The sequence below is a fragment of the Xenopus tropicalis genome, chromosome 2, assembly GCF_000004195.4.
Source record: "Xenopus tropicalis strain Nigerian chromosome 2, UCB_Xtro_10.0, whole genome shotgun sequence".
NCBI lineage: Eukaryota > Metazoa > Chordata > Amphibia > Anura > Pipidae > Xenopus > Xenopus tropicalis.
In genome coordinates this window covers 100571053-100591462 of record NC_030678.2, presented here as the reverse complement: position 1 = coordinate 100591462, position 20410 = coordinate 100571053, and the positions used below count along the sequence as shown (strand labels likewise).

The window sequence follows — 20410 nt, the reverse complement described above, 5'->3', positions numbered from 1 at the left end:
TCCTACAGTTTTAAGGGTACAATACCCAAACTCCCCACACATCTTCGCCCTATAGCGGAGCAGGTTGCTTGTGCTTTTCTAAGCGATCCCGCCTCCCGTCTTTTTGTAGCGCCGCTCCGAACCCCCCAATTTTCCCATTGACTTTGACAGGGAAGATTTTCAAACTGCTGCCGCACTTACAGCTTTGATGCTACAGCCCCCAAACTTGAATAACATAATCATGGGGTCACCCCGTATGAAGCAGCAACATTTGTTGGATGACCCCAAAGTGGGAGGGGCCAACAACAGCCAATCAAATTTCACCCATTGATTTTTATGGGGAAATTGAAACTGCTGCCAATCTTACAGCTTTGAGGTTACACTCCCCAAACTTGAATCACATAGTCATGGGGTCAGCCTAAATGAAAATAGGATGATTATTGAATGCCCAAAAGTGGGCGGAGCTGTGAACCGCCAATCAGATTTTACCTATTGATTTGGCGGAAATTCAACCTGCTGCCATTCTCACAGTAATAACGTCGGGGTCCCCAAACTTTTTACACTTGGTCACTAGGGAACTGCAGTTTAAGTTTTGAAAAGTGGGCGGAGCCACCAACAGCCAATCAAATTTCATCTATTGATTTTTATTGGTTTGATGCCAGATTTTCCAAACTTTGCACAGTCAGTCACTGGCAACCCGCAAAATGGGAGGGGCCAACAACAGCCAATCATATTGTACCCATTGACTTTTATGGGGAAATTGAAACTGCTGCCAAACTTACAGCTTTGAGGCTACACTCCCCAAACTTGACCTGCTGCCGTTCTCACAGTACTAACACCAGGGTCCCCAAACTTTTCACAGTTGGTCACTAGGGGACTGCAATTTTAGTTTTGAAAAGTGGGTGGAGCCACCAACAGCCAATCAGATTTTACCTATTGACTCTTAATGGGGAAATTCAACCTGCTGCCATTCTCACAGTATTAACACCAGGGTCCCCAAACTTTTCACAGTTGGTCACTAGAGGACTACAGTTTTAGTTTTGAAAAAGTGGGCGGAGCCACCAACAGCCAATCAGATTTCACCTATTGAATTTTATTGGTTTGATGCCAGAGTTCGCAAACTTTGCACAGTCAGTCACTGCGTGACTTTGTACTCAAAGTTAGAAAAAGTGGGTGGGGCCGCCAAAAGCCAATCACATTTTTCATTGTTTTCAGTAGGAAAATTTTAACTGCTGCCATTCTCACATGTTTAATGTCAGGGTCCCCAAACTTCGCACAGTTTGTCAATAGGTGACTATGTTCCAAGTTTAGAAAAGTGGGTGGGGCCAACAACAACCAATTAGATATCACCTATAGACTTCATATGTTTAAAGGAGACATTTCATATCACCTTCATATTCAGTTATATGATTCATCTTTCTTCAATCTATGTAATCTTGCAGGTAAAAAAACGATTTGAATGCATTTTACCTGCTAGAATCGTTTTTATATCAGAGCTGCAGAGAGATCTTCACTCCTCCTGAAGCTAAACTGAAATGAGAGATGGGAATGTCTCTTCATTCTCCCACAGGAAATGGTCACAGCACTGACTGACAGGCTGAACTCTGCTGTAACAGGGAAACCCACCCCACCCCCCTGCCTGTGTATCTGTTACCAGTCTGCACATAGCTGTCCTGTGCTGCCGCCTGATCTTTACAAGTTGCAGGGAGTTGTTGCAGGAGAAAATGCAAAAAAAACCCCAGCTTAGCTATCAAAGTACAAGTTGCAGGGAGTTGCTGCAGGAGAAAATACCAAAAAAAAACCAGCTTAGGTGTCAAAGTACAAGTTGCAGGGAGTTGTTGCAGGAGAAAATACCAAAAAACAGCCAGTTTAGGTGTCAAAGTACAAGTTGCAGGGAGTTGTTGCAGGAGAAAATACCAAAAAAACCAGGCTTAGGTATCAAAGTACAAGTTGCAGGGAGTTGTTGCAGGAGAAAATACCAAAAAAAAAAAAACAGCTTAGGTATCAAAGAACAAGTTGCAGGGAGTTGTTGCAGGAGAAAATACAAAAAAACCCAGCTTAGGTGTCAAAGTACAAGTTGGAGGGAGTTGTTGCAGGAGAAAATACCAAAAAACAGCCAGTTTAGGTGTCAAAGTACAAGTTGCAGGGAGTTGTTGCAGGGGAAAATACCAAAAAAAAACGGCTTAGGTATCAAAGTACAACTTGCAGGGAGTTGTTGAAGGAGAAAATACCAAAAAAACCCGGCTTAGGTATCAAAGTACATGTTGCAGGGAGTTGTTGCAGGAGAAAATACCAAAAAAAAAACCAGTTTATGTGTCAAAGTACAAGTTGCAGGGAGTTGTTGCAGGAGAAAATACAAAAAAAACCCCAGCTTAGGTGTCAAAGTACAAGTTGCAGGGAGTTGTTGCAGGAGAAAATACAAAAAAAACAGCCAGTTTAGGTGTCAAAGTACAAGTTGCAGGGAGTTGTTGCAGGAGAAAATACCAAAAAAACCTAATTTAGGTGTCAAAGTACAAGTTGCAGCGAGTTGTTGCAGGAGAAAATACCAAAAAACAGCCAGTTTAGGTGTCAAAGTACAAGTTGCAGGGAGTTGTTGCAGGATAAAATACCAAAAAACCCAGTTTAGGTATCAAAGTACAAGTTGCAGGGAGTTGTTGCAGGAGAAAATACCAAAAAAACCCAGTTTAGGTATCAAAGTACAGGTTGCAGGGAGTTATTGCAGGAGAAAATACAAAAAAAAACCAGTTTAGGTATCAAAGTACAAGTTGCAGGAGAAAATACCAAAAAAACAGCCAGTTTAGGTATCAAAGTACAAGTTGCAGGGAGTTGTTGCAGGAGAAAATACCAAAAAAACCTAATTTAGGTGTCAAAGTACAAGTTGCAGCGAGTTGTTGCAGGAGAAAATACCAAAGAACAGCCAGTTTAGGTGTCAAAGTACAAGTTGCAGGGAGTTGTTGCAGGATAAAATACAAAAAAACAGCCAGTTTAGGTGTCAAAGTACAAGTTGCAGGGAGTTGTTGCAGGAGAAAATACCAAAAAACCCAGTTTAGGTGTCAAAGTACAAGTTGCAGGGAGTTGTTGCAGGAGAAAATACAAAAAAAAAACCCCAGTTTAGGTATCAAAGTACAAGTTGCAGGGAGTTGTTGCAGGAGAAAATACAAAAAAAAAACCAGTTCAGGTATCAAAGTACAGGTTGCAGGGAGTTGTTGCAGGAGAAAATACAAAAAAAACCCAGTTTAGGTATCAAAGTACAAGTTGCAGGGAGTTGTTGCAGGAGAAAATACAAAAAAAAACCCCCAGTTTAGGTGTCAAAGTACAAGTTGCAGGGAGTTGTTGCAGGAGAAAATACCAAAAAAACCCAGTTTAGGTATCAAAGTACAAGTTGCAGGGAGTTGTTGCAGGAGAAAATACCAAAAAAACCCAGTTTAGGTATCAAAGTACAGGTTGCAGGGAGTTATTGCAGGAGAAAATACAAAAAAAACCCAGTTTAGGTATCAAAGTACAAGTTGCAGGAGAAAATACAAAAAAAAAACAGTTTAGGTATCAAAGTACAGGTTGCAGGGAGTTGTTGCAGGAGAAAATACAAAAAAAAACCCCAGTTTAGGTATCAAAGTACAGGTTGCAGGGAGTTGTTGCAGGAGAAAATACAAAAAAAACCAGTTTAGGTATCAAAGTACAAGTTGCAGGGAGTTGTTGCAGGAGAAAATACAAAAAAAACCCAGTTTAGGTATCAAAGTACAGGTTGCAGGGAGTTGTTGCAGGAGAAAATACAAAAAAACCCAGTTTAGGTGTCAAAGTACAAGTTGCAGGGAGTTGTTGCAAGAGAAAATAAAAAAAAACCCAGTTTAGGTGTCAAAGTACAAGTTGCAGGGAGTTGTTGCAGGAGAAAATACCAAAAAAAAACCCAGTTTAGGTGTCAAAGTACAAGTTGCAGGGAGTTGTTGCAGGAGAAAATACAAAAAAAAACCCAGTTTAGGTATCAAAGTACAGGTTGCAGGGAGTTGTTGCAGGAGAAAATACCAAAAAAACCCAGTTTAGGTGTCAAAGTACAAGTTGCAGGGAGTTGTTGCAGGAGAAAATACCAAAAAAAAAAAAAAACAGTTTAGGTATCAAAGTACAGGTTGCAGGGAGTTGTTGCAGGAGAAAATACAAAAAAAAACCAGTTTAGGTATCAAAGTACAAGTTGCAGGGAGTTGTTGCAGGAGAAAATACAAAAAAACCCCAGTTTAGGTATCAAAGTACAGGTTGCAGGGAGTTGTTGCAGGAGAAAATACAAAAAAACCCAGTTTAGGTGTCAAAGTACAGGTTGCAGGGAGTTGTTGCAGGAGAAAATACAAAAAAAACCCAGTTTAGGTATCAAAGTACAAGTTGCAGGGAGTTGTTGCAGGAGAAAATACAAAAAAAAACCCCCAGTTTAGGTGTCAAAGTACAAGTTGCAGGGAGTTGTTGCAGGAGAAAATACCAAAAAAACAGCCAGTTTAGGTGTCAAAGTACAAGTTGCAGGGAGTTGTTGCAGGAGAAAATACCAAAAAAACCTAATTTAGGTGTCAAAGTACAAGTTGCAGGGATTTGTTGCAGGAGAAAATACCAAAAAACCCAGTTTAGGTATCAAAGTACAAGTTGCAGGGAGTTGTTGTAGGAGAAAATACCAAAAAAACCCAGTTTAGGTATCAAAGTACAAGTTGCAGGGAGTTGTTGCAGGAGAAAATACCAAAAAAACCCAGTTTAGGTATCAAAGTACAGGTTGCAGGGAGTTATTGCAGGAGAAAATACAAAAAAAACCCAGTTTAGGTATCAAAGTACAAGTTGCAGGAGAAAATACAAAAAAAAACAGTTTAGGTATCAAAGTACAGGTTGCAGGGAGTTGTTGCAGGAGAAAATACAAAAAAAACCCCCAGTTTAGGTATCAAAGTACAGGTTGCAGGGAGTTGTTGCAGGAGAAAATACAAAAAAAACCAGTTTAGGTATCAAAGTACAAGTTGCAGGGAGTTGTTGCAGGAGAAAATACAAAAAAACCCCAGTTTAGGTATCAAAGTACAGGTTGCAGGGAGTTGTTGCAGGAGAAAATACAAAAAAACCCAGTTTAGGTGTCAAAGTACAAGTTGCAGGGAGTTGTTGCAAGAGAAAATAAAAAAAAAACCCAGTTTAGGTGTCAAAGTACAAGTTGCAGGGAGTTGTTGCAGGAGAAAATACCAAAAAAAAACCCAGTTTAGGTGTCAAAGTACAAGTTGCAGGGAGTTGTTGCAGGAGAAAATACAAAAAAAACCCAGTTTAGGTATCAAAGTACAGGTTGCAGGGAGTTGTTGCAGGAGAAAATACAAAAAAAACCCAGTTTAGGTGTCAAAGTACAAGTTGCAGGGAGTTGTTGCAGGAGAAAATACCAAAAAAAAAAAAAAACAGTTTAGGTATCAAAGTACAGGTTGCAGGGAGTTGTTGCAGGAGAAAATACAAAAAAAAAACAGTTTAGGTATCAAAGTACAAGTTGCAGGGAGTTGTTGCAGGAGAAAATACAAAAAAACCCCAGTTTAGGTATCAAAGTACAGGTTGCAGGGAGTTGTTGCAGGAGAAAATACAAAAAAACCCAGTTTAGGTGTCAAAGTACAAGTTGCAGGGAGTTGTTGCAAGAGAAAATAAAAAAAAAACCCAGTTTAGGTGTCAAAGTACAAGTTGCAGGGAGTTGTTGCAGGAGAAAATAAAAAAAAAACCAGTTTAGGTGTCAAAGTACAAGTTGCAGGGAGTTGTTGCAGGAGAAAATACCAAAAAAAAAAACCCAGTTTAGGTGTCAAAGTACAAGTTGCAGGGAGTTGTTGCAGGAGAAAATACAAAAAAAAACCCAGTTTAGGTATCAAAGTACAGGTTGCAGGGAGTTGTTGCAGGAGAAAATACCAAAAAAACCCAGTTTAGGTGTCAAAGTACAAGTTGCAGGGAGTTGTTGCAGGAGAAAATACCCAAAAAAAAAAAAACAGTTTAGGTATCAAAGTACAGGTTGCAGGGAGTTGTTGCAGGAGAAAATACCAAAAAAAACCCAGTTTAGGTATCAAAGTACAAGTTGCAGCGAGTTGTTGCAGGAGAAAATACAAAAAAAAAACCAGTTTAGGTATCAAAGTACAGGTTGCAGGGAGTTGTTGCAGGAGAAAATACCCAAAAAAAACCCAGTTTAGGTGTCAAAGAACAAGTTGCAGGGAGTTGTTGCAGGAGAAAATACCAAAAAAAAACCCCAGCTTAGGTGTCAAAGTACAAGTTGCAGGGAGTTGTTGCAGGAGAAAATACCAAAAAAGAGCCAGTTTAGGTGTCAAAGTACAAGTTGCAGGGAGTTGTTGCAGGAGAAAATACCAAAAAACCCAGTTTAGGTGTCAAAGTACAAGTTGCAGGGAGTTGTTGCAGGAGAAAATACCAAAAAAAACCCCAGTTTAGGTATCAAAGTACAAGTTGCAGGGAGTTGTTGCAGGAGAAAATACCAAAAAAAAACCAGTTCAGGTATCAAAGTACAGGTTGCAGGGAGTTGTTGCAGGAGAAAATACAAAAAAAACCCAGTTTAGGTATCAAAGTACAAGTTGCAGGGAGTTGTTGCAGGAGAAAATACAAAAAAAAACCCCAGTTTAGGTGTCAAAGTACAAGTTGCAGGGAGTTGTTGCAGGAGAAAATACCAAAAAAACAGCCAGTTTAGGTGTCAAAGTACAAGTTGCAGGGAGTTGTTGCAGGAGAAAATACCAAAAAAAACTAATTTAGGTGTCAAAGTACAAGTTGCAGGGAGTTGTTGCAGGAGAAAATACCAAAAAACCCAGTATCAAAGTACAGGTTGCAGGGAGTTATTGCAGGAGAAAATAAAAAAAAAAACCAGTTTAGGTATCAAAGTACAAGTTGCAGGAGAAAATACAAAAAAAAACAGTTTAGGTATCAAAGTACAGGTTGCAGGGAGTTGTTGCAGGAGAAAATACAAAAAAAAACCCCAGTTTAGGTATCAAAGTACAGGTTGCAGGGAGTTGTTGCAGGAGAAAATACAAAAAAACCCAGTTTAGGTATCAAAGTACAAGTTGCAGGGAGTTGTTGCAGGAGAAAATACAAAAAAAACCCCAGTTTAGGTATCAAAGTACAGGTTGCAGGGAGTTGTTGCAGGAGAAAAAAACCCAGTTTAGGTGTCAAAGTACAAGTTGCAGGGAGTTGTTGCAGGAGAAAATACCAAAAAAACCCAGTTTAGGTATCAAAGTACAGGTTGCAGGGAGTTGTTGCAGGAGAAAATACCCCCCAAAAAAACCCCAGTTTAGGTATCAAAGTACAAGTTGCAGGGAGTTGTTGCAGGAGAAAATACCAAAAAAAACCCCAGTTTAGGTATCAAAGTACAGGTTGCAGGGAGTTGTTGCAGGAGAAAATACCAAAAAAACCCAGTTTATGTATCAAAGTACAGGTTGCAGGGAGTTGTTGCAGGAGAAAATACCAAAAAAAAAAACCGCTAGTTTAGGTATCAAAGTACAAGTTGCAGGGAGTTGTTGCAGGAGAAAATTTTAAAAAAAAACCCAGTTTAGGTATCAAAGTACAGGTTGCAGGGAGTTGTTGCAGGAGAAAATACCCCCCAAAAAAACAGTTTAATTATCAAAGTACAAGTTGCAGGGAGTTGTTGCAGGAGAAAATACAAAAAAAACCCAGTTTAGGTATCAAAGTACAAGTTGCAGGGAGTTGTTGCAGGAGAAAATACCAAAAAAAAAAAACCAGTTTAGGTGTCAAAGTACAAGTTGCAGGGAGTTGTTGCAGGAGAAAATACAAAAAAAAACCCAGTTTAGGTATCAAAGTACAGGTTGCAGGGAGTTGTTGCAGGAGAAAATACCAAATAAAAACCCAGTTTAGGTGTCAAAGTACAAGTTGCAGGGAGTTGTTGCAGGAGAAAATACCAAAAAACAGCCAGTTTAGGTATCAAAGTACAAGTTGCAGGGAGTTGTTGCAGGAGAAAATACCAAAACAGCCAGTTTAGGTGTCAAAGTACAAGTTGCAGGGAGTTGTTGCAGGAGAAAATGCCAAAAAAACCCAGTTTAGGTGTCAAAGTACAAGTTGCAGGGAGTTGTTGCAGGAGAAAATACCAAAAAACCCAGTTTAGGTGTCAAAGTACAAGTTGCAGGGAGTTGTTGCAGGAGAAAATACCAAAAAAAACCAGTTTAGGTATCAAAGTACAAGTTGCAGGGAGTTGTTGCAGGATAAAATACCAAAAAAAAACCCAGTTTAGGTATCAAAGTACAGGTTGCAGGGAGTTGTTGCAGGAGAAAATACCAAAAAACCCCAGTTTAGGTGTCAAAGTACAAGTTGCAGGGAGTTGTTGCAGGAGAAAATACCAAAAAAAACCCAGTTTAGGTATCAAAGTACAAGTTGCAGGGAGTTGTTGCAGGAGAAAATACCAAAAAAACCCAGTTTAGGTATCAAAGTACAGGTTGCAGGGAGTTGTTGCAGGAGAAAATACCAAAAAAAACCCAGTTTAGGTATCAAAGTACAGGTTGCAGGGAGTTGTTGCAGGAGAAAATACCAAAAAAACCAGTTTAGGTGTCAAAGTACAAGTTGCAGGGAGTTGTTGCAGGAGAAAATACCAAAAAAAACCCAGTTTAGGTATCAAAGTACAAGTTGCAGGGAGTTGTTGCAGGAGAAAATACAAAAAAAACCCAGTTTAGGTGTCAAAGTACAAGTTGCAGGGAGTTTGCAGGAAATACCAAAAACCCAGTTAGGTATCAAAGTACAGGTTGGAGGGAGTTGTTGCAGGAGAAAATACCAAAAAAAACCTAGTTTAGGTATCAAAGTACAAGTTGCAGGGAGTTGTTGCAGGAGAAAATACCAAAAAAACCCAGTTTAGGTATCAAAGTACAGGTTGCAGGGAGTTGTTGCAGGAGAAAATACAAAAAAAACCCCAGTTTAGGTATCAAAGTACAAGTTGCAGGGAGTTGTTGCAGGAGAAAATACAAAAAAAACCCCAGTTTAGGTGTCAAAGTACAAGTTGCAGGGAGTTGTTGCAGGGGAAAATACCAAAAAAACCTAGTTTAGGTGTCAAAGTACAAGTTGCAGGGAGTTGCATGTAAAAAAAACACATTTCTTTTCATTAGGTACAGTCTATAGAATAAACAGATTTGATTCCTTTAGTATGAAAAACGTTTTTTTTTTATTTGGCAAAATATTATTTTTCAATAAAGAGATACAAGACGCTTACTTACAGGATGAGTCACAGACGCAGCTAACTGAACGGCTCTAGTCAGGAGGGCTGGGCGGGGCTGGGAGCAGCACAAGAGAGCAGGACCCCAGCATGACTGACGTGGGCGGGGAAATGACATCACCAAAGTCCCCGCCCACATCTCACGCCCACTCCTCTCTCAGTGGCTGCAGCGTCTCTATGGGAAAGAAGCTGGGGCCGGCGGCCCTAGCTGAAGACAGAGACTTTCTTCTGGCCGGAAGCCCTGTGGATGGGAGGGGCTGCAGCGTTTCAGCAAGGATTTAACAGCCTTCTTGAAGAGTAGGTAGAAAATAAACTTTATTGTATTCAATTTTACTGTGTTAGCTGCTTTTTAAGATAAAGTGAAAAATTATTGTATATGTCTCCTTTAAATTTAAACTGCGGCCATTCTTTAAATATTAATACTAAGGTCTCCAAACTTTGCAGAGCTAGTCACCAGGTAACTGCAGTTCAGAGTTAGAAAAAGTGGGTGGAGCCACCAACAGCCAATCAGATTTTACCTATTGATTTTCAATGGGGAAATGCAACCTGCTGCCATTCTCACAGTATTAACACCAGGGTCACTAGGGAACTGCATTTTTAGTTTTTAAAAAGTGGGTGGAGCCACCAACAGCCAATCAGACTTCACCTATTGAATTTTTTTTGTTTATATTTAAAATGTTGCTTTGCTCACACTATTTATGTCAGGGTTCCCAAACAAGTGGGAGGAGCCACCAACAGCCAATCCATTTCCACCCATTAGATTTCATTGGTTTATATTTAAACTGATGCCATTATTTAAATATTAATTCCAGGGTTGTTAACGTTTCCAGAGTTAGTCACTGGGTATTTGCCATTCAAAGTTAAAAAAAAAGTGGGTGGAGCCACCAACAACCAATAACATTTCACCTATTTACTTTCAATGGTGAAGTGTAAAATGCTGTCAGCCTCACAATGAATGCCTCAGTCCCCAAAATTTGCAAAGTTGGTCACTGGGGGACTGCAGTTCAAAAATAGGAAAAGTAGGTTGGGCCACTAACAGCCAGTCAGATTTCATCCATTGAATTTTATTGGTTTTAATTTAAAATGCTGCCATTCTCAAACTATTTATGCCAGGGTGCCCACTGTTTGTCACTGGGTGACTTCGACTCAAGGTTAGAAAAAGTGGGCGGAACCACCAATCACAATTCACCTATTGACTTTTATTGGTTTAAATTTTAATTGCTGCCGTTCTTTAACTATTAATCCTAGGGTCCCTAAACTTCGCAGAGTTAGTCACTGGGTAACTGCAGTTCCAGGTTAGAAAAAGGGGGTGGAGCCACCAACCGCCAATCAGATGTCGTTGACTTTCAGTGGGGAAATTTAAGTTGCTGCCATTCAGACACTATTAAAACCAGGGTCCCCAAACTTTGCACAGTGGTTTTTACTATATAACTGTGCTCCAAGGTTAGAGAAAGTGGGCGGAGCCCATTCAGTGACTTCATGTTTTTCAACCCAACATGAAGTTTGTTCTCAAACTTCCCTTTCTAGTTACAATATGATGCACTGTTCAGCTAATGAAGATACTAACACACATTACAAGGTGTACATGCAAACTGTATACATTTGTGTTATACATTTCTTGTGACCCGTTTTTATTTCCTTTTGTTTAAATAGCAGGACTTAATCTCTGCTTTAACGTCTCTTCTCGAATGTCCCTAACTTTTCCAGATAAAGTCTTTATTTTAGTTCCCTGGCACGGAGTTGGAACTCTGACTGGCAACCCAACACCAAAGGAAAGTCACTTTTTCTTTATTTTTGTTAGCCGACAAAATAAGAGATCCCAACAGACGAAGTGCGCTACCTCGGCTTGACAGCAGCAACTCAGAAACACCGAAGTGCTACAAGTCGCCACTCCCACAAGGCGGCTGTGTGTGCGCAAGTGCGCTCACGCCTAGTCGCGCCGCCAGTCTCGCGAGATGAGCATTGTATTGTTGGGATTGTAGGGAAAAGAGCTTGCAGGTACTCTAGCAACCGGCCTCCCTCCCGAAGTCTGCAGCTCACTGACAGCAGGGGGGCCGATAACCCAAGTAAGTGCAGTATAACCGGGCACTTCTTCAACCCAAAACCCACCGGGCCCGCGACGACTGTCCCCCCATATGGCGGCCCTGGCTGCAGTCAGACGCTCCTCAGAATCTCACTTTGCAGCAAAAGATTTGTTTTCATATTCATTCATGGCAGCCTGCTGGAGTTTAGCAACATTAGATGGGCTTCTAGCATGAACTGCTTAGTTCAGGTTCTGGCAAATCACTGCTGTTATGTTTAGATCTGGTGTTCTTCATCCTTTCCCTGGTTAGCCTCTGTCTGTGCTTTGGGTTGCACTTATTTAAAGTTGCATGCACCATTTGCCTTGTAATATAACCTGCTGGGCTAGCAGTGCATTTCCTGCAAAGTGCAGGGCGCTTTTATTTTGAAAAGCAGACACACAGAATATAAATGTTACTCTGCTTCATGTAAGTCTGTCCTTTAGCTGTGAATTGCAGGCGATTAAATATATGACATATGATTATTACTTTACAATGCACAAAAGCCATGAATATATTGTACATTATATCTTTATAAATGGAGCTTAGTGATGTCATCAGATATAATTGTTGCTTGGTGATGTCATTTGTTTCACATGACAGAGGTAAACTTGCATATTGTAAAAGAAAGAATGTACCTGTTGTAAAATATTGAGGAAATTAGTTTCATGACTTGTATAAAAGCACTTGACATGTGGCCTCTTGCTTTTATATGTTTATGAAAATTGTCACTGGCTTTTAATAATCTTATATTTTACAATAGGGGGGTATATTATTCTCCATATTACAAGTCTAACATAATTTGGGAAAGCAACATTTTAATGATCACTTATATATTGCCACTCCTAATTCCATTTTGGGATGTACAAATGTCCCAGTTGCCAAGAGGTTAAAAAGTTTTATTTTTTAGAATGTGTAGAAAATGTCTACAGTTGGTATATTTACTCCCAAATGCTAGAGACTGGAATTCATTCTGTCTCCAGGTCGGTTAAATAGTGCACTTTTTTGTTTGTATAAACTTGGTCATTTTAAAAAGTTTTTTTGCTTAGTATATAAGGTTGAATAATAAACTACATGATTTTCCTGCGTTTGATTAAATTTGTTATGTTTTGTTAAAATTTGTTTATATGTTTATTAAAGAATATGGGTTATGAGATGAATTTGTGTTGAGACCTTCAAAAAGTGGAACAGTAATAAAACTAAAAATCTACTTTTTTTAGGACATAGCAAATAGCCTAATGCGTTTTGTGCTTGGTGGGCCTATGGGACACTGGTTGGATAATGTTTGACTAATGTCACACATGCTGCTTTTTCCATTGGTGGTCAAACACTTATCTGAATCTGCCTGTCAGTGCTCACATTGATCACATATTGATTTGAAGTGCATTTTTGTGCACTGCATCCTTTCCATTACAAGGATCTTATGTGCAAGGACTTAAGGCCCCCATACACGGTCCCTTGGACCGACTCTGCAGCTTATCTGCCCGTGTAGGGGCAGAAACGAGCGGGCTGGCCGACCGATATCTGGCCTGAAATTGGGCAGATATCGATCGGCTAGGTTAAAAGATTCAGTCGGATCGGGGGCCGCATCGGCTCGTTGATGTGGTCCCTGAACCGACTGCCCCATTGCCGCCTACATAATCCAGTCGTTTGGCCCCAGGGCCAAACGATCGGATTATTTTTTTTTTTAACTTCAAGCTCCCCGATATCGCCCACCCGTAGGTGGGGATATCGGGGGAAGATCCGCTCGCTTGGCGAGGCCTGAAATTGGGCAGATATCGATCGGCTAGGTTAAAAGATTCAGTCGGATCGGGGGCCTCATTGGCTCGTTGATGTGGTCCCTGAACCGACTGCCCCATTGCCGCCTACATAATCCAGTCGTTTGGCCCCAGGGCCAAACAATCGGATTATTTTTTTTTTTAACTTCAATCTCCCTGATATCGCCCACTCGTAGGTGGGGATATCGGGGGAAGATCCGCTCGCTTGGCGATCTCGCCAAGTGAGCGGATCTTACCGTGTATGGGGACCTTTACAGTCTAAAAAGGTCTATGGGCTTTTAATCCAAATTGTATAGTATTACTGAAACTAAGAAATAGTTGATTGACCTTGGATTATTTGTTTCAGAAGGGGCAGGGACTGATGTGAATGATAATGCCTTTAAAATGTTGTCCGTATGTCTGCACTATTTAAACAAGGGATAATAATAACCATGCCTTGGCTACTTCCAAACAATCTATACATCTGGGAAACCCCTAGAATATATAAATGTAAGACAACTTGCAGGTTTTCTTTAGCAAGAAAAACTACTGGGCAGCTGTTTGAAAAGAGTTATCTGATTAGTTGTTACAGGTTTTATTAAATGATGCAGATCCAAGTAGTAAATGAGAAATCTCTTGTAGATATTGGAACACTAAAAATTGTCGGAAGGGTAGAATTCAAATCATTTTGACATTAATAAAAGCTAAGTATCACTTTAGTTTCCAGTGATTTTATCATCCCTTTCTGAATCTATCCGTGAAATAACTAGAAATCTATGAACCTGGGAGCAGAGTTTGTCTGGCCCTTCCTTGTCATACTATAACATTCAAATCCCAAGTCCATTAAGATTATGGGCCTTATTGACTTATGCTACAACAGTTTTTGTTAAGGAATTGCAGTTTCAAAATTCCAATCGGCACAACTAATGGCACTGGCAATGGGTTCCATACGGAAACGTACAAGTCGCCGTGACAGAAATATGCGGTATGGGACAAACTGGTATTGTTCCCACTATGCCAATTACAAACCGGATTCCAAAAAAGTTGGGACACTAAACAAATTGTGAATAAAAACTGAACGCAATGATGTGGAGGTGCCAACTTCTAATATTTTATTCAGAATAGAACATAAATCACGGAACAAAAGTTTAAACTGAGAAAATGTACCATTTTAAGGGAAAAATATGTTGATTCAGAATTTCATGGTGTCAAACAAATCCCAAAAAAGTTGGGACAAGTAGCAATAAGAGGCTGGAAAAAGTAAATTTGAGCATAACGAAGAGCTGGAAGACCAAATAACACTAATTAGGTCAATTGGCAACATGATTGGGTATAAAAAGAGCTTCTCAGAGTTGCAGTGTCTCTCAGAAGCCAAGATGGGTAGAGGATCACCAATTCCCACAATGTTGCGCAGAAAGATAGCGGAGCTATATCAGAAAGGTGTTACCCAGCGAAAAATTGCAAAGATTTTGCATCTATCATCATCAACTGTGCATAACATCATCCGAAGATTCAGAGAATCTGGAACAATCTCTGTGCGTAAGGGTCAAGGCCGTAAAACCATACTGGATGCCCGTGATCTCCGGGCCCTTAAACGACACTGCACCACAAACAGGAATGCTACTGTAAGGGAAATCACAGAATGGGCTCAGGAATACTTCCAGAAACCATTGTCAGTGAACACAATCCACCGTGCCATCCGCCGTTGCCAGCTGAAACTCTACAGTGCAAAGAAGAAGCCATTTCTAAGCCATTTCTAAGGGGAGATGCCACACAGTGGTGAAAATGGCCTTGTCCCAACTTTTTTGGGATTTGTTGACACCATGAAATTATGAATCAACATATTTTTCCCTTAAAATGGTACATTTTCTCAGTTTAATCTTTTGTTCCGTGATTTATGTTCTATTCTGAATAAAATATTAGAAGTTGGCACCTCCACATCATTGCATTCAGTTTTTATTCACAATTTGTTTAGTGTCCCAACTTTTTTGGAATCTGGTTTGTAGTTGCCCCGTCTGTTTTTGCTCTAAAATGTTAAATCGCATAAAGGCGTGTTAAGTGTTTTTTAATTTGGACATGGAACAGGAGTAATTTTTGTGTGAATGTGTGGTTTTTGAAAATTTGGAGATTTGGTGCCTTCAGTAAGGACATTCAGAGAAGCAACCTGTGTAGTAAATCTTGCACAGTCTTAATTATCAATTACTAATTTTAAAATAGCTATGCATGGTCAGATTTGGTCTTACAGTTTGGCCACATTTCTTGACCATCTTGGATGGATATAACTTGTGTTAGAAATTCCTGATAATATATTAAAAAAATATAACAATAGGTGATAGCTATATAATTACATACTTTTTGTGTTGAAAAATGGGCTATACAGCCATTCACCAAGAAATAGTATGTAAAAGAGCCCAGCAGCATAAAGTATTTTCAAAATCTATTTATTTTTCACAGTTTTCCATAATTTTAATAACGTTTATTTCTAAATTAGTTCAGTAACTAATGTGGACAGGTCAGTCTGTATACAGAATCCTTATCAAGCTACATAATTTTAATAATTATTATTTTAAAGTGATACTGACACCAAAAAATTACTCTTCAAAATATGAATGTACATTAAAAGTTACCTATAGGTCATGTTAATTGTTTTCGAAGTTTGTTTTTGTAAGTAATTGTTACTTGAAGTTCCTAAACCTGACTGTTTTGCCAACCTGACTGTCCCTTCTCAACCTGTTATAGCTTCTAATGCTAACGGCCTCCTGCTGCACTAATATGGCAGCCCCCTCATAGAGGAACATGGGGAATCATATAGGCAATATACAGACAATGGGCAAATACTTCTAAGGCAAAATTATAAATAGCATGCAAGGACAATGTTAAAATAGATGTACAATTTCTGGTGTCAGTATCTCTTTAAGGGGTGGGTTCACCTTGACATTAACTTTTAGTATGATATAGAAGGTCTCCTTTTCCTAGCAACTTTGCTGTTGGTGTTCATTATTTATTTTTTATAGTTATTGAATGATTTGCCTTCCACTAATACATCTTTCCAGTTTTCATATGGAGGTCACTGACCCTTGCAGCCAAAAACTATTGATCTGTGATCTACTGTGATTTACTGTTATTGTTACTTTTTATTACTTATATTTCTATTCAGCCCTTCTCCTATTAATATTCAATTCTCTCATTTAACCCACTGTCTGGTTGTTAAGGTAAACAAGACCCTAGAAACCAGATAGCTGATGAAATTCCAAACTGAAGAGCTGATGAACAAAAATCTAAATAACTGAAAAACCACAAAAAATGAAAACAAATTGCAATTTTTTTCGGAATATCGGCGTGTCTACATCATACTAAAAGTTAAGGTGAGCCACCCCTTTAATAAAGTATGGAAGCTGCCCTTCTTCCAAGATAATTGAATTTATAATGTTATAAATGTAACTTTATTTTTTGTCAGTAATTAAATAAGTTCCAGTGAAGGTCTTGCCAGTGGCTACATAATGAAGTATGTGTAAGACATATCGGTAGTATTGTTTTGAAGGGCTTACAAATCATTTACTGTTTCCTGATCCATTACTGCTTCTTTTTTTACATTTTTTTTATGTTTATTAACAGGAGTCATGGCCCGTTTCCAGATGCCTGACTTACCAGTCCTAAATGAGTCTTCTGACCACAGAGAAGCTATCAAGCACTTTATTACTGCAGTGGAGTCAATGGTATCACTTTTAAGTTCTCCATATGCATTCAGTTTAACTTATTCATGTGATGCCTCTGTCATGCTTTCTGTTTTATAATATTATGCATATTCAGAATGTGGATTCTTACAGCTTTAATATATTGAGGGTTTTAACACCAGTTTAATCTGAGAAAATGTTAATGTATTGTTTTTTGTTTTTTTTTTGTTCAGTGTACAGAGTTTGCCAAAATCAAGGCAGAAGTAGCATGTATCGCTGTGTACGATCATGAAACGCTAATAGCTGGCAGTGAAAAAGGAAGATCCTTTTTAGATGCAAGAAAGGATTTCCAGAAAGCCTTTATTCAGTACTGTAAGTTGTATAAGTTTATATCTTATTTTGATCAATAATACATCCATATATTGAATAATTTTAGGACACTAAAATGCATTATGCTAGATGTCCTTAGAATTGATTTTATTAATGCTGGCAGCCATACTGAGACCAGAAAAGGCAAAGGATCTCTGTTATTAGGTTGGCTAAAACAGTTTACTTCTAAAACAATTTAACAGGAGTCAGGTCTCCTTCAGGTCTTAAAGACTAATGTCCCAAAGAGCAATTTAATCGCCCATGATAGATCTCTGGCACAGGGGCAACTTACTGCTACGAAATGCCTTTCCACCGGCAACAATAGGAGTTGCCTGTGGAAAGGCCCATGCATCGCTTTGGCTTTCCGAAGTCACGTGAAGTTTTCTTCCTGGAACTTTGCCTGACTGTGGAAAGCCGAAGCGTACGCCTTTCCACTGGCGACTCCTATTATTGTGGGTGGAAAGGCATTTTGGAGCAGTTAGTCGTCTATTGCGTACGACTGACGCTTTGTGGGACATTAGCCTTAAAGGGGTTGTTCACCTCTTAGTTAACTTTAACACATTTTTATCAAAATTGTACATTGAATACCGTTAAAACCTGGCAGTGGACCAGATACTGGAATAGATGACAGAATGGGAATATAATTTGAAAGTTAATTTTAGAAGTTTATTAGTCATTCAGCTCAATCCCTGGTTTGAAGGGTTATTTCCTATCTTAAAGGTGGGACAGGAAGAATAGGAATGTTAATGTGAAAACATATAAATAAACATGCATTGTATAGTTACATAAATATTATTTTAAAGGTAGTGTACTAGTTATCTTGTGTGGTCTACATTACTTTAGGAGAAGTAGTTATATGTATATATTTGTGTTTTAATCCTTCTAGTGGGAGCAGCAGTTATAACTTTGATAAGACCATGTACATCTTGTAATCCTACTAGTGCCAATATTATGTTCATAATGATAAATTGTTTGTTGAAAAGTTACAGTTTGATAAAACGTAACAAATTGTCTCTCAGACATGGGAGTATGCTTGTTTAACTTTTAAGGAACAGCCATACAAAGAATGAATTGTTTTCTAAAGCTGGCCATACATATAAAATTGTAAATATTTTTCATGAAGAGCCAGGGGAAAAATTCTTAAGTTGTTAGGCTGTGTTAAGGTAGCCGTATAAGGGTCCATAAAAGCTGCAGATTTGGTCCTTTCAGATGAAATCGGCAGCTTGTTGGCTCGTGTATAGGGCCTTCCGATGGGCCTGCTGGATTAATATCTGTCTGAAAATTGAGCAGATATTGATCATATAGGTTATTGATGCTGTACTCATCCTGACAGCTGCATTTGCTGTTGCTTTGATCTAATCATGATCAGGGATATAGCCCACCTCAGGGGTATTAGTCTCTGGCCCTCTTAACATTACAGTAAATAGCAAGAACTAGTAAAAATGTAAAGGTAGAAACAACAGCATAATCGTCAGATTTACTATACACAGTAATATTACTGCTCCTTTAAGCCAGCTAAAATTTTGAAATCTGACCTTCTAATGGTTCAGGTAGTCTGCCCAACACACACTTAATGGAAATTGTATGAAACGTTATCAGTACAAATATTGCTAGCCTAAATCGATAATTGGTTGGTCTATTGTCACTTAAAGAGTGGCAAAGCTAGCAACCATTGAATCTATTGAAAGATTTTTGGCCTTGTTGCTACAGTATAAATCTGCAAGCAGAACACCCATACTACAGTAATATAGAAAATCCTTCAGTTTGCCCAGCATTTGTTCATTGTTCTGAACACACCCTACCTATGGTATTCTTTATGACACAGGTAAAGTTAATTAAATTAGTGTTGACTGAGAACTTTAAATCTGCTCTTTTGGCACCTTCATTTTTGGCAATGCATTGTTACTGTATATAAATACAAAAGAAATATAATTGCCGTAAAAATATTTTCACAGGCAAGTTGGAGGAAGAGAACACCCCACAACATCATGTCATTATAAGTTCTAAGGCAGCAACAGACTGTGCAGAAATAGAATCTCTCCAAAAGTCTGTGGAGGACTTGTTTTGTATTTGCTATGGTATTTAACTTTTTATATTGTATATCCTATGATTGATTTACCTTCTCAAAAATGTTTTATGGGTCATAGAAATGTTTAATAACAAGTTATGCCTTGCAGAGAGGAATACCTAGCATAGTTTTGATATCCCTCTATGGAGTGTATTAGGGTGATGGCACGTGGGGAGATTAGTCACCTGTGGTTCAATATCAACTACTGTGGGTGACTAATCTCCCTGGGTGCTTTGCCACTGGCAACAGTGAATCTCTGGTGGCAAAACATATGGGGTAATTCATTTTTCAAAGTTACCTGAACTTTCTTACACAGGAAACTTCGGTCGACTTTGGGCCAGTATGCTTTCCCACTGGCAATTCACTTTATTGCCAGTGGGAAGGCATTTTGGGGAGATTAGTTGCTGGCAGTAGCTCGGATTTAACCGTGGGTAATTAATCTCTTGTGTGTCATTGCCCTTAGAAATTGTTTTTGGCCCTATTTGACTCACTGCACCCCCAGTGATCTATACACACTGCATGAAATTATGTAATTAAATGAATAATATAGTAAATTAAATCTACACCCTAGATCTAAGATTGCTTTTGTTGGCAGTTTTTTGTTGCTCTATGGATATTCGTAATTATAACCTCAAGTAAATATTTTATAGGGTGAACAAGACTGACCAAAATAGTACAGTTGTACCACTTGACTGAGCATCTATTCTGTATTTTTTTTAAGTACATTTTTTTTTATTAGTGAGCTACTTACAGGTTGGCTGGCTTGTTACATAGAATGCACTGCGATAACATGTTTAAGTAGCAATGATTGCTAGTTACAAAATAACTCTCTAAATAGAGGATAGAGTTCAAATATGACGTTTCAAAGGTTTTTTTATGGATCATAGTTGGCCCTAAAGAGCATAGTCCGGACACAAAAAGTCACAAGTACCAAAACCTCAGGATTGCAGAGCAAATTGCATATTGTGCTGTTAGTTAAAACTGGCATTACATTCTAGATTACTGATTTGCAGATCTGTGAAATGGACAATGCCATTTTTTCTCATATTTTACCCTATTTTAGGCAAAGCTTTAGGAAAATCAACCCCAGTGCCTGTGCCATATGACAAGATGGTAAGAGACCCAACTGCAGTCTCAGTAACTGGACTTCCCAAGGATGTATTTGTTAAAGATCCATCTAACTATGACCTTGAGACTGTAACCCAGATATTACACAACAGATCGCAAGTGTCATTCTCTATTAAAAGGTGAGGAGCTATTGCACATTTGTGTGTGCAGAAAACAAAGCTTTCAAACATTAACATAGCTTTATTACTTTG

General features: G+C 38.9%; 1 protein-coding gene across 5 annotated transcripts in view; it reads left to right on the top strand.

The window, feature by feature from the left end:
• The first annotated feature begins 11028 nt into the window (after positions 1-11028).
• The window catches only part of gtf2i (general transcription factor IIi), a 60246-nt gene continuing 50864 nt past the window's right edge, over positions 11029-20410 (top strand). The window contains exons 1-6 of one of the 5 annotated variants that reach the window (XM_031896977.1): positions 11029-11229; positions 16193-16345; positions 16596-16696; positions 16888-17026; positions 18979-19101; positions 20155-20338. In XM_031896977.1, the coding sequence (XP_031752837.1) occupies positions 16601-16696; positions 16888-17026; positions 18979-19101; positions 20155-20338 (542 nt within the window). In that variant the 5' untranslated portion in view covers positions 11029-11229; positions 16193-16345; positions 16596-16600. The remainder of the gene's footprint in view (positions 11230-16192; positions 16346-16595; positions 16697-16887; positions 17027-18978; positions 19102-20154; positions 20339-20410) is intronic. The other 4 variants (XM_031896979.1, XM_031896975.1, XM_031896978.1 and 1 more) reach the window with 4 other exon arrangements.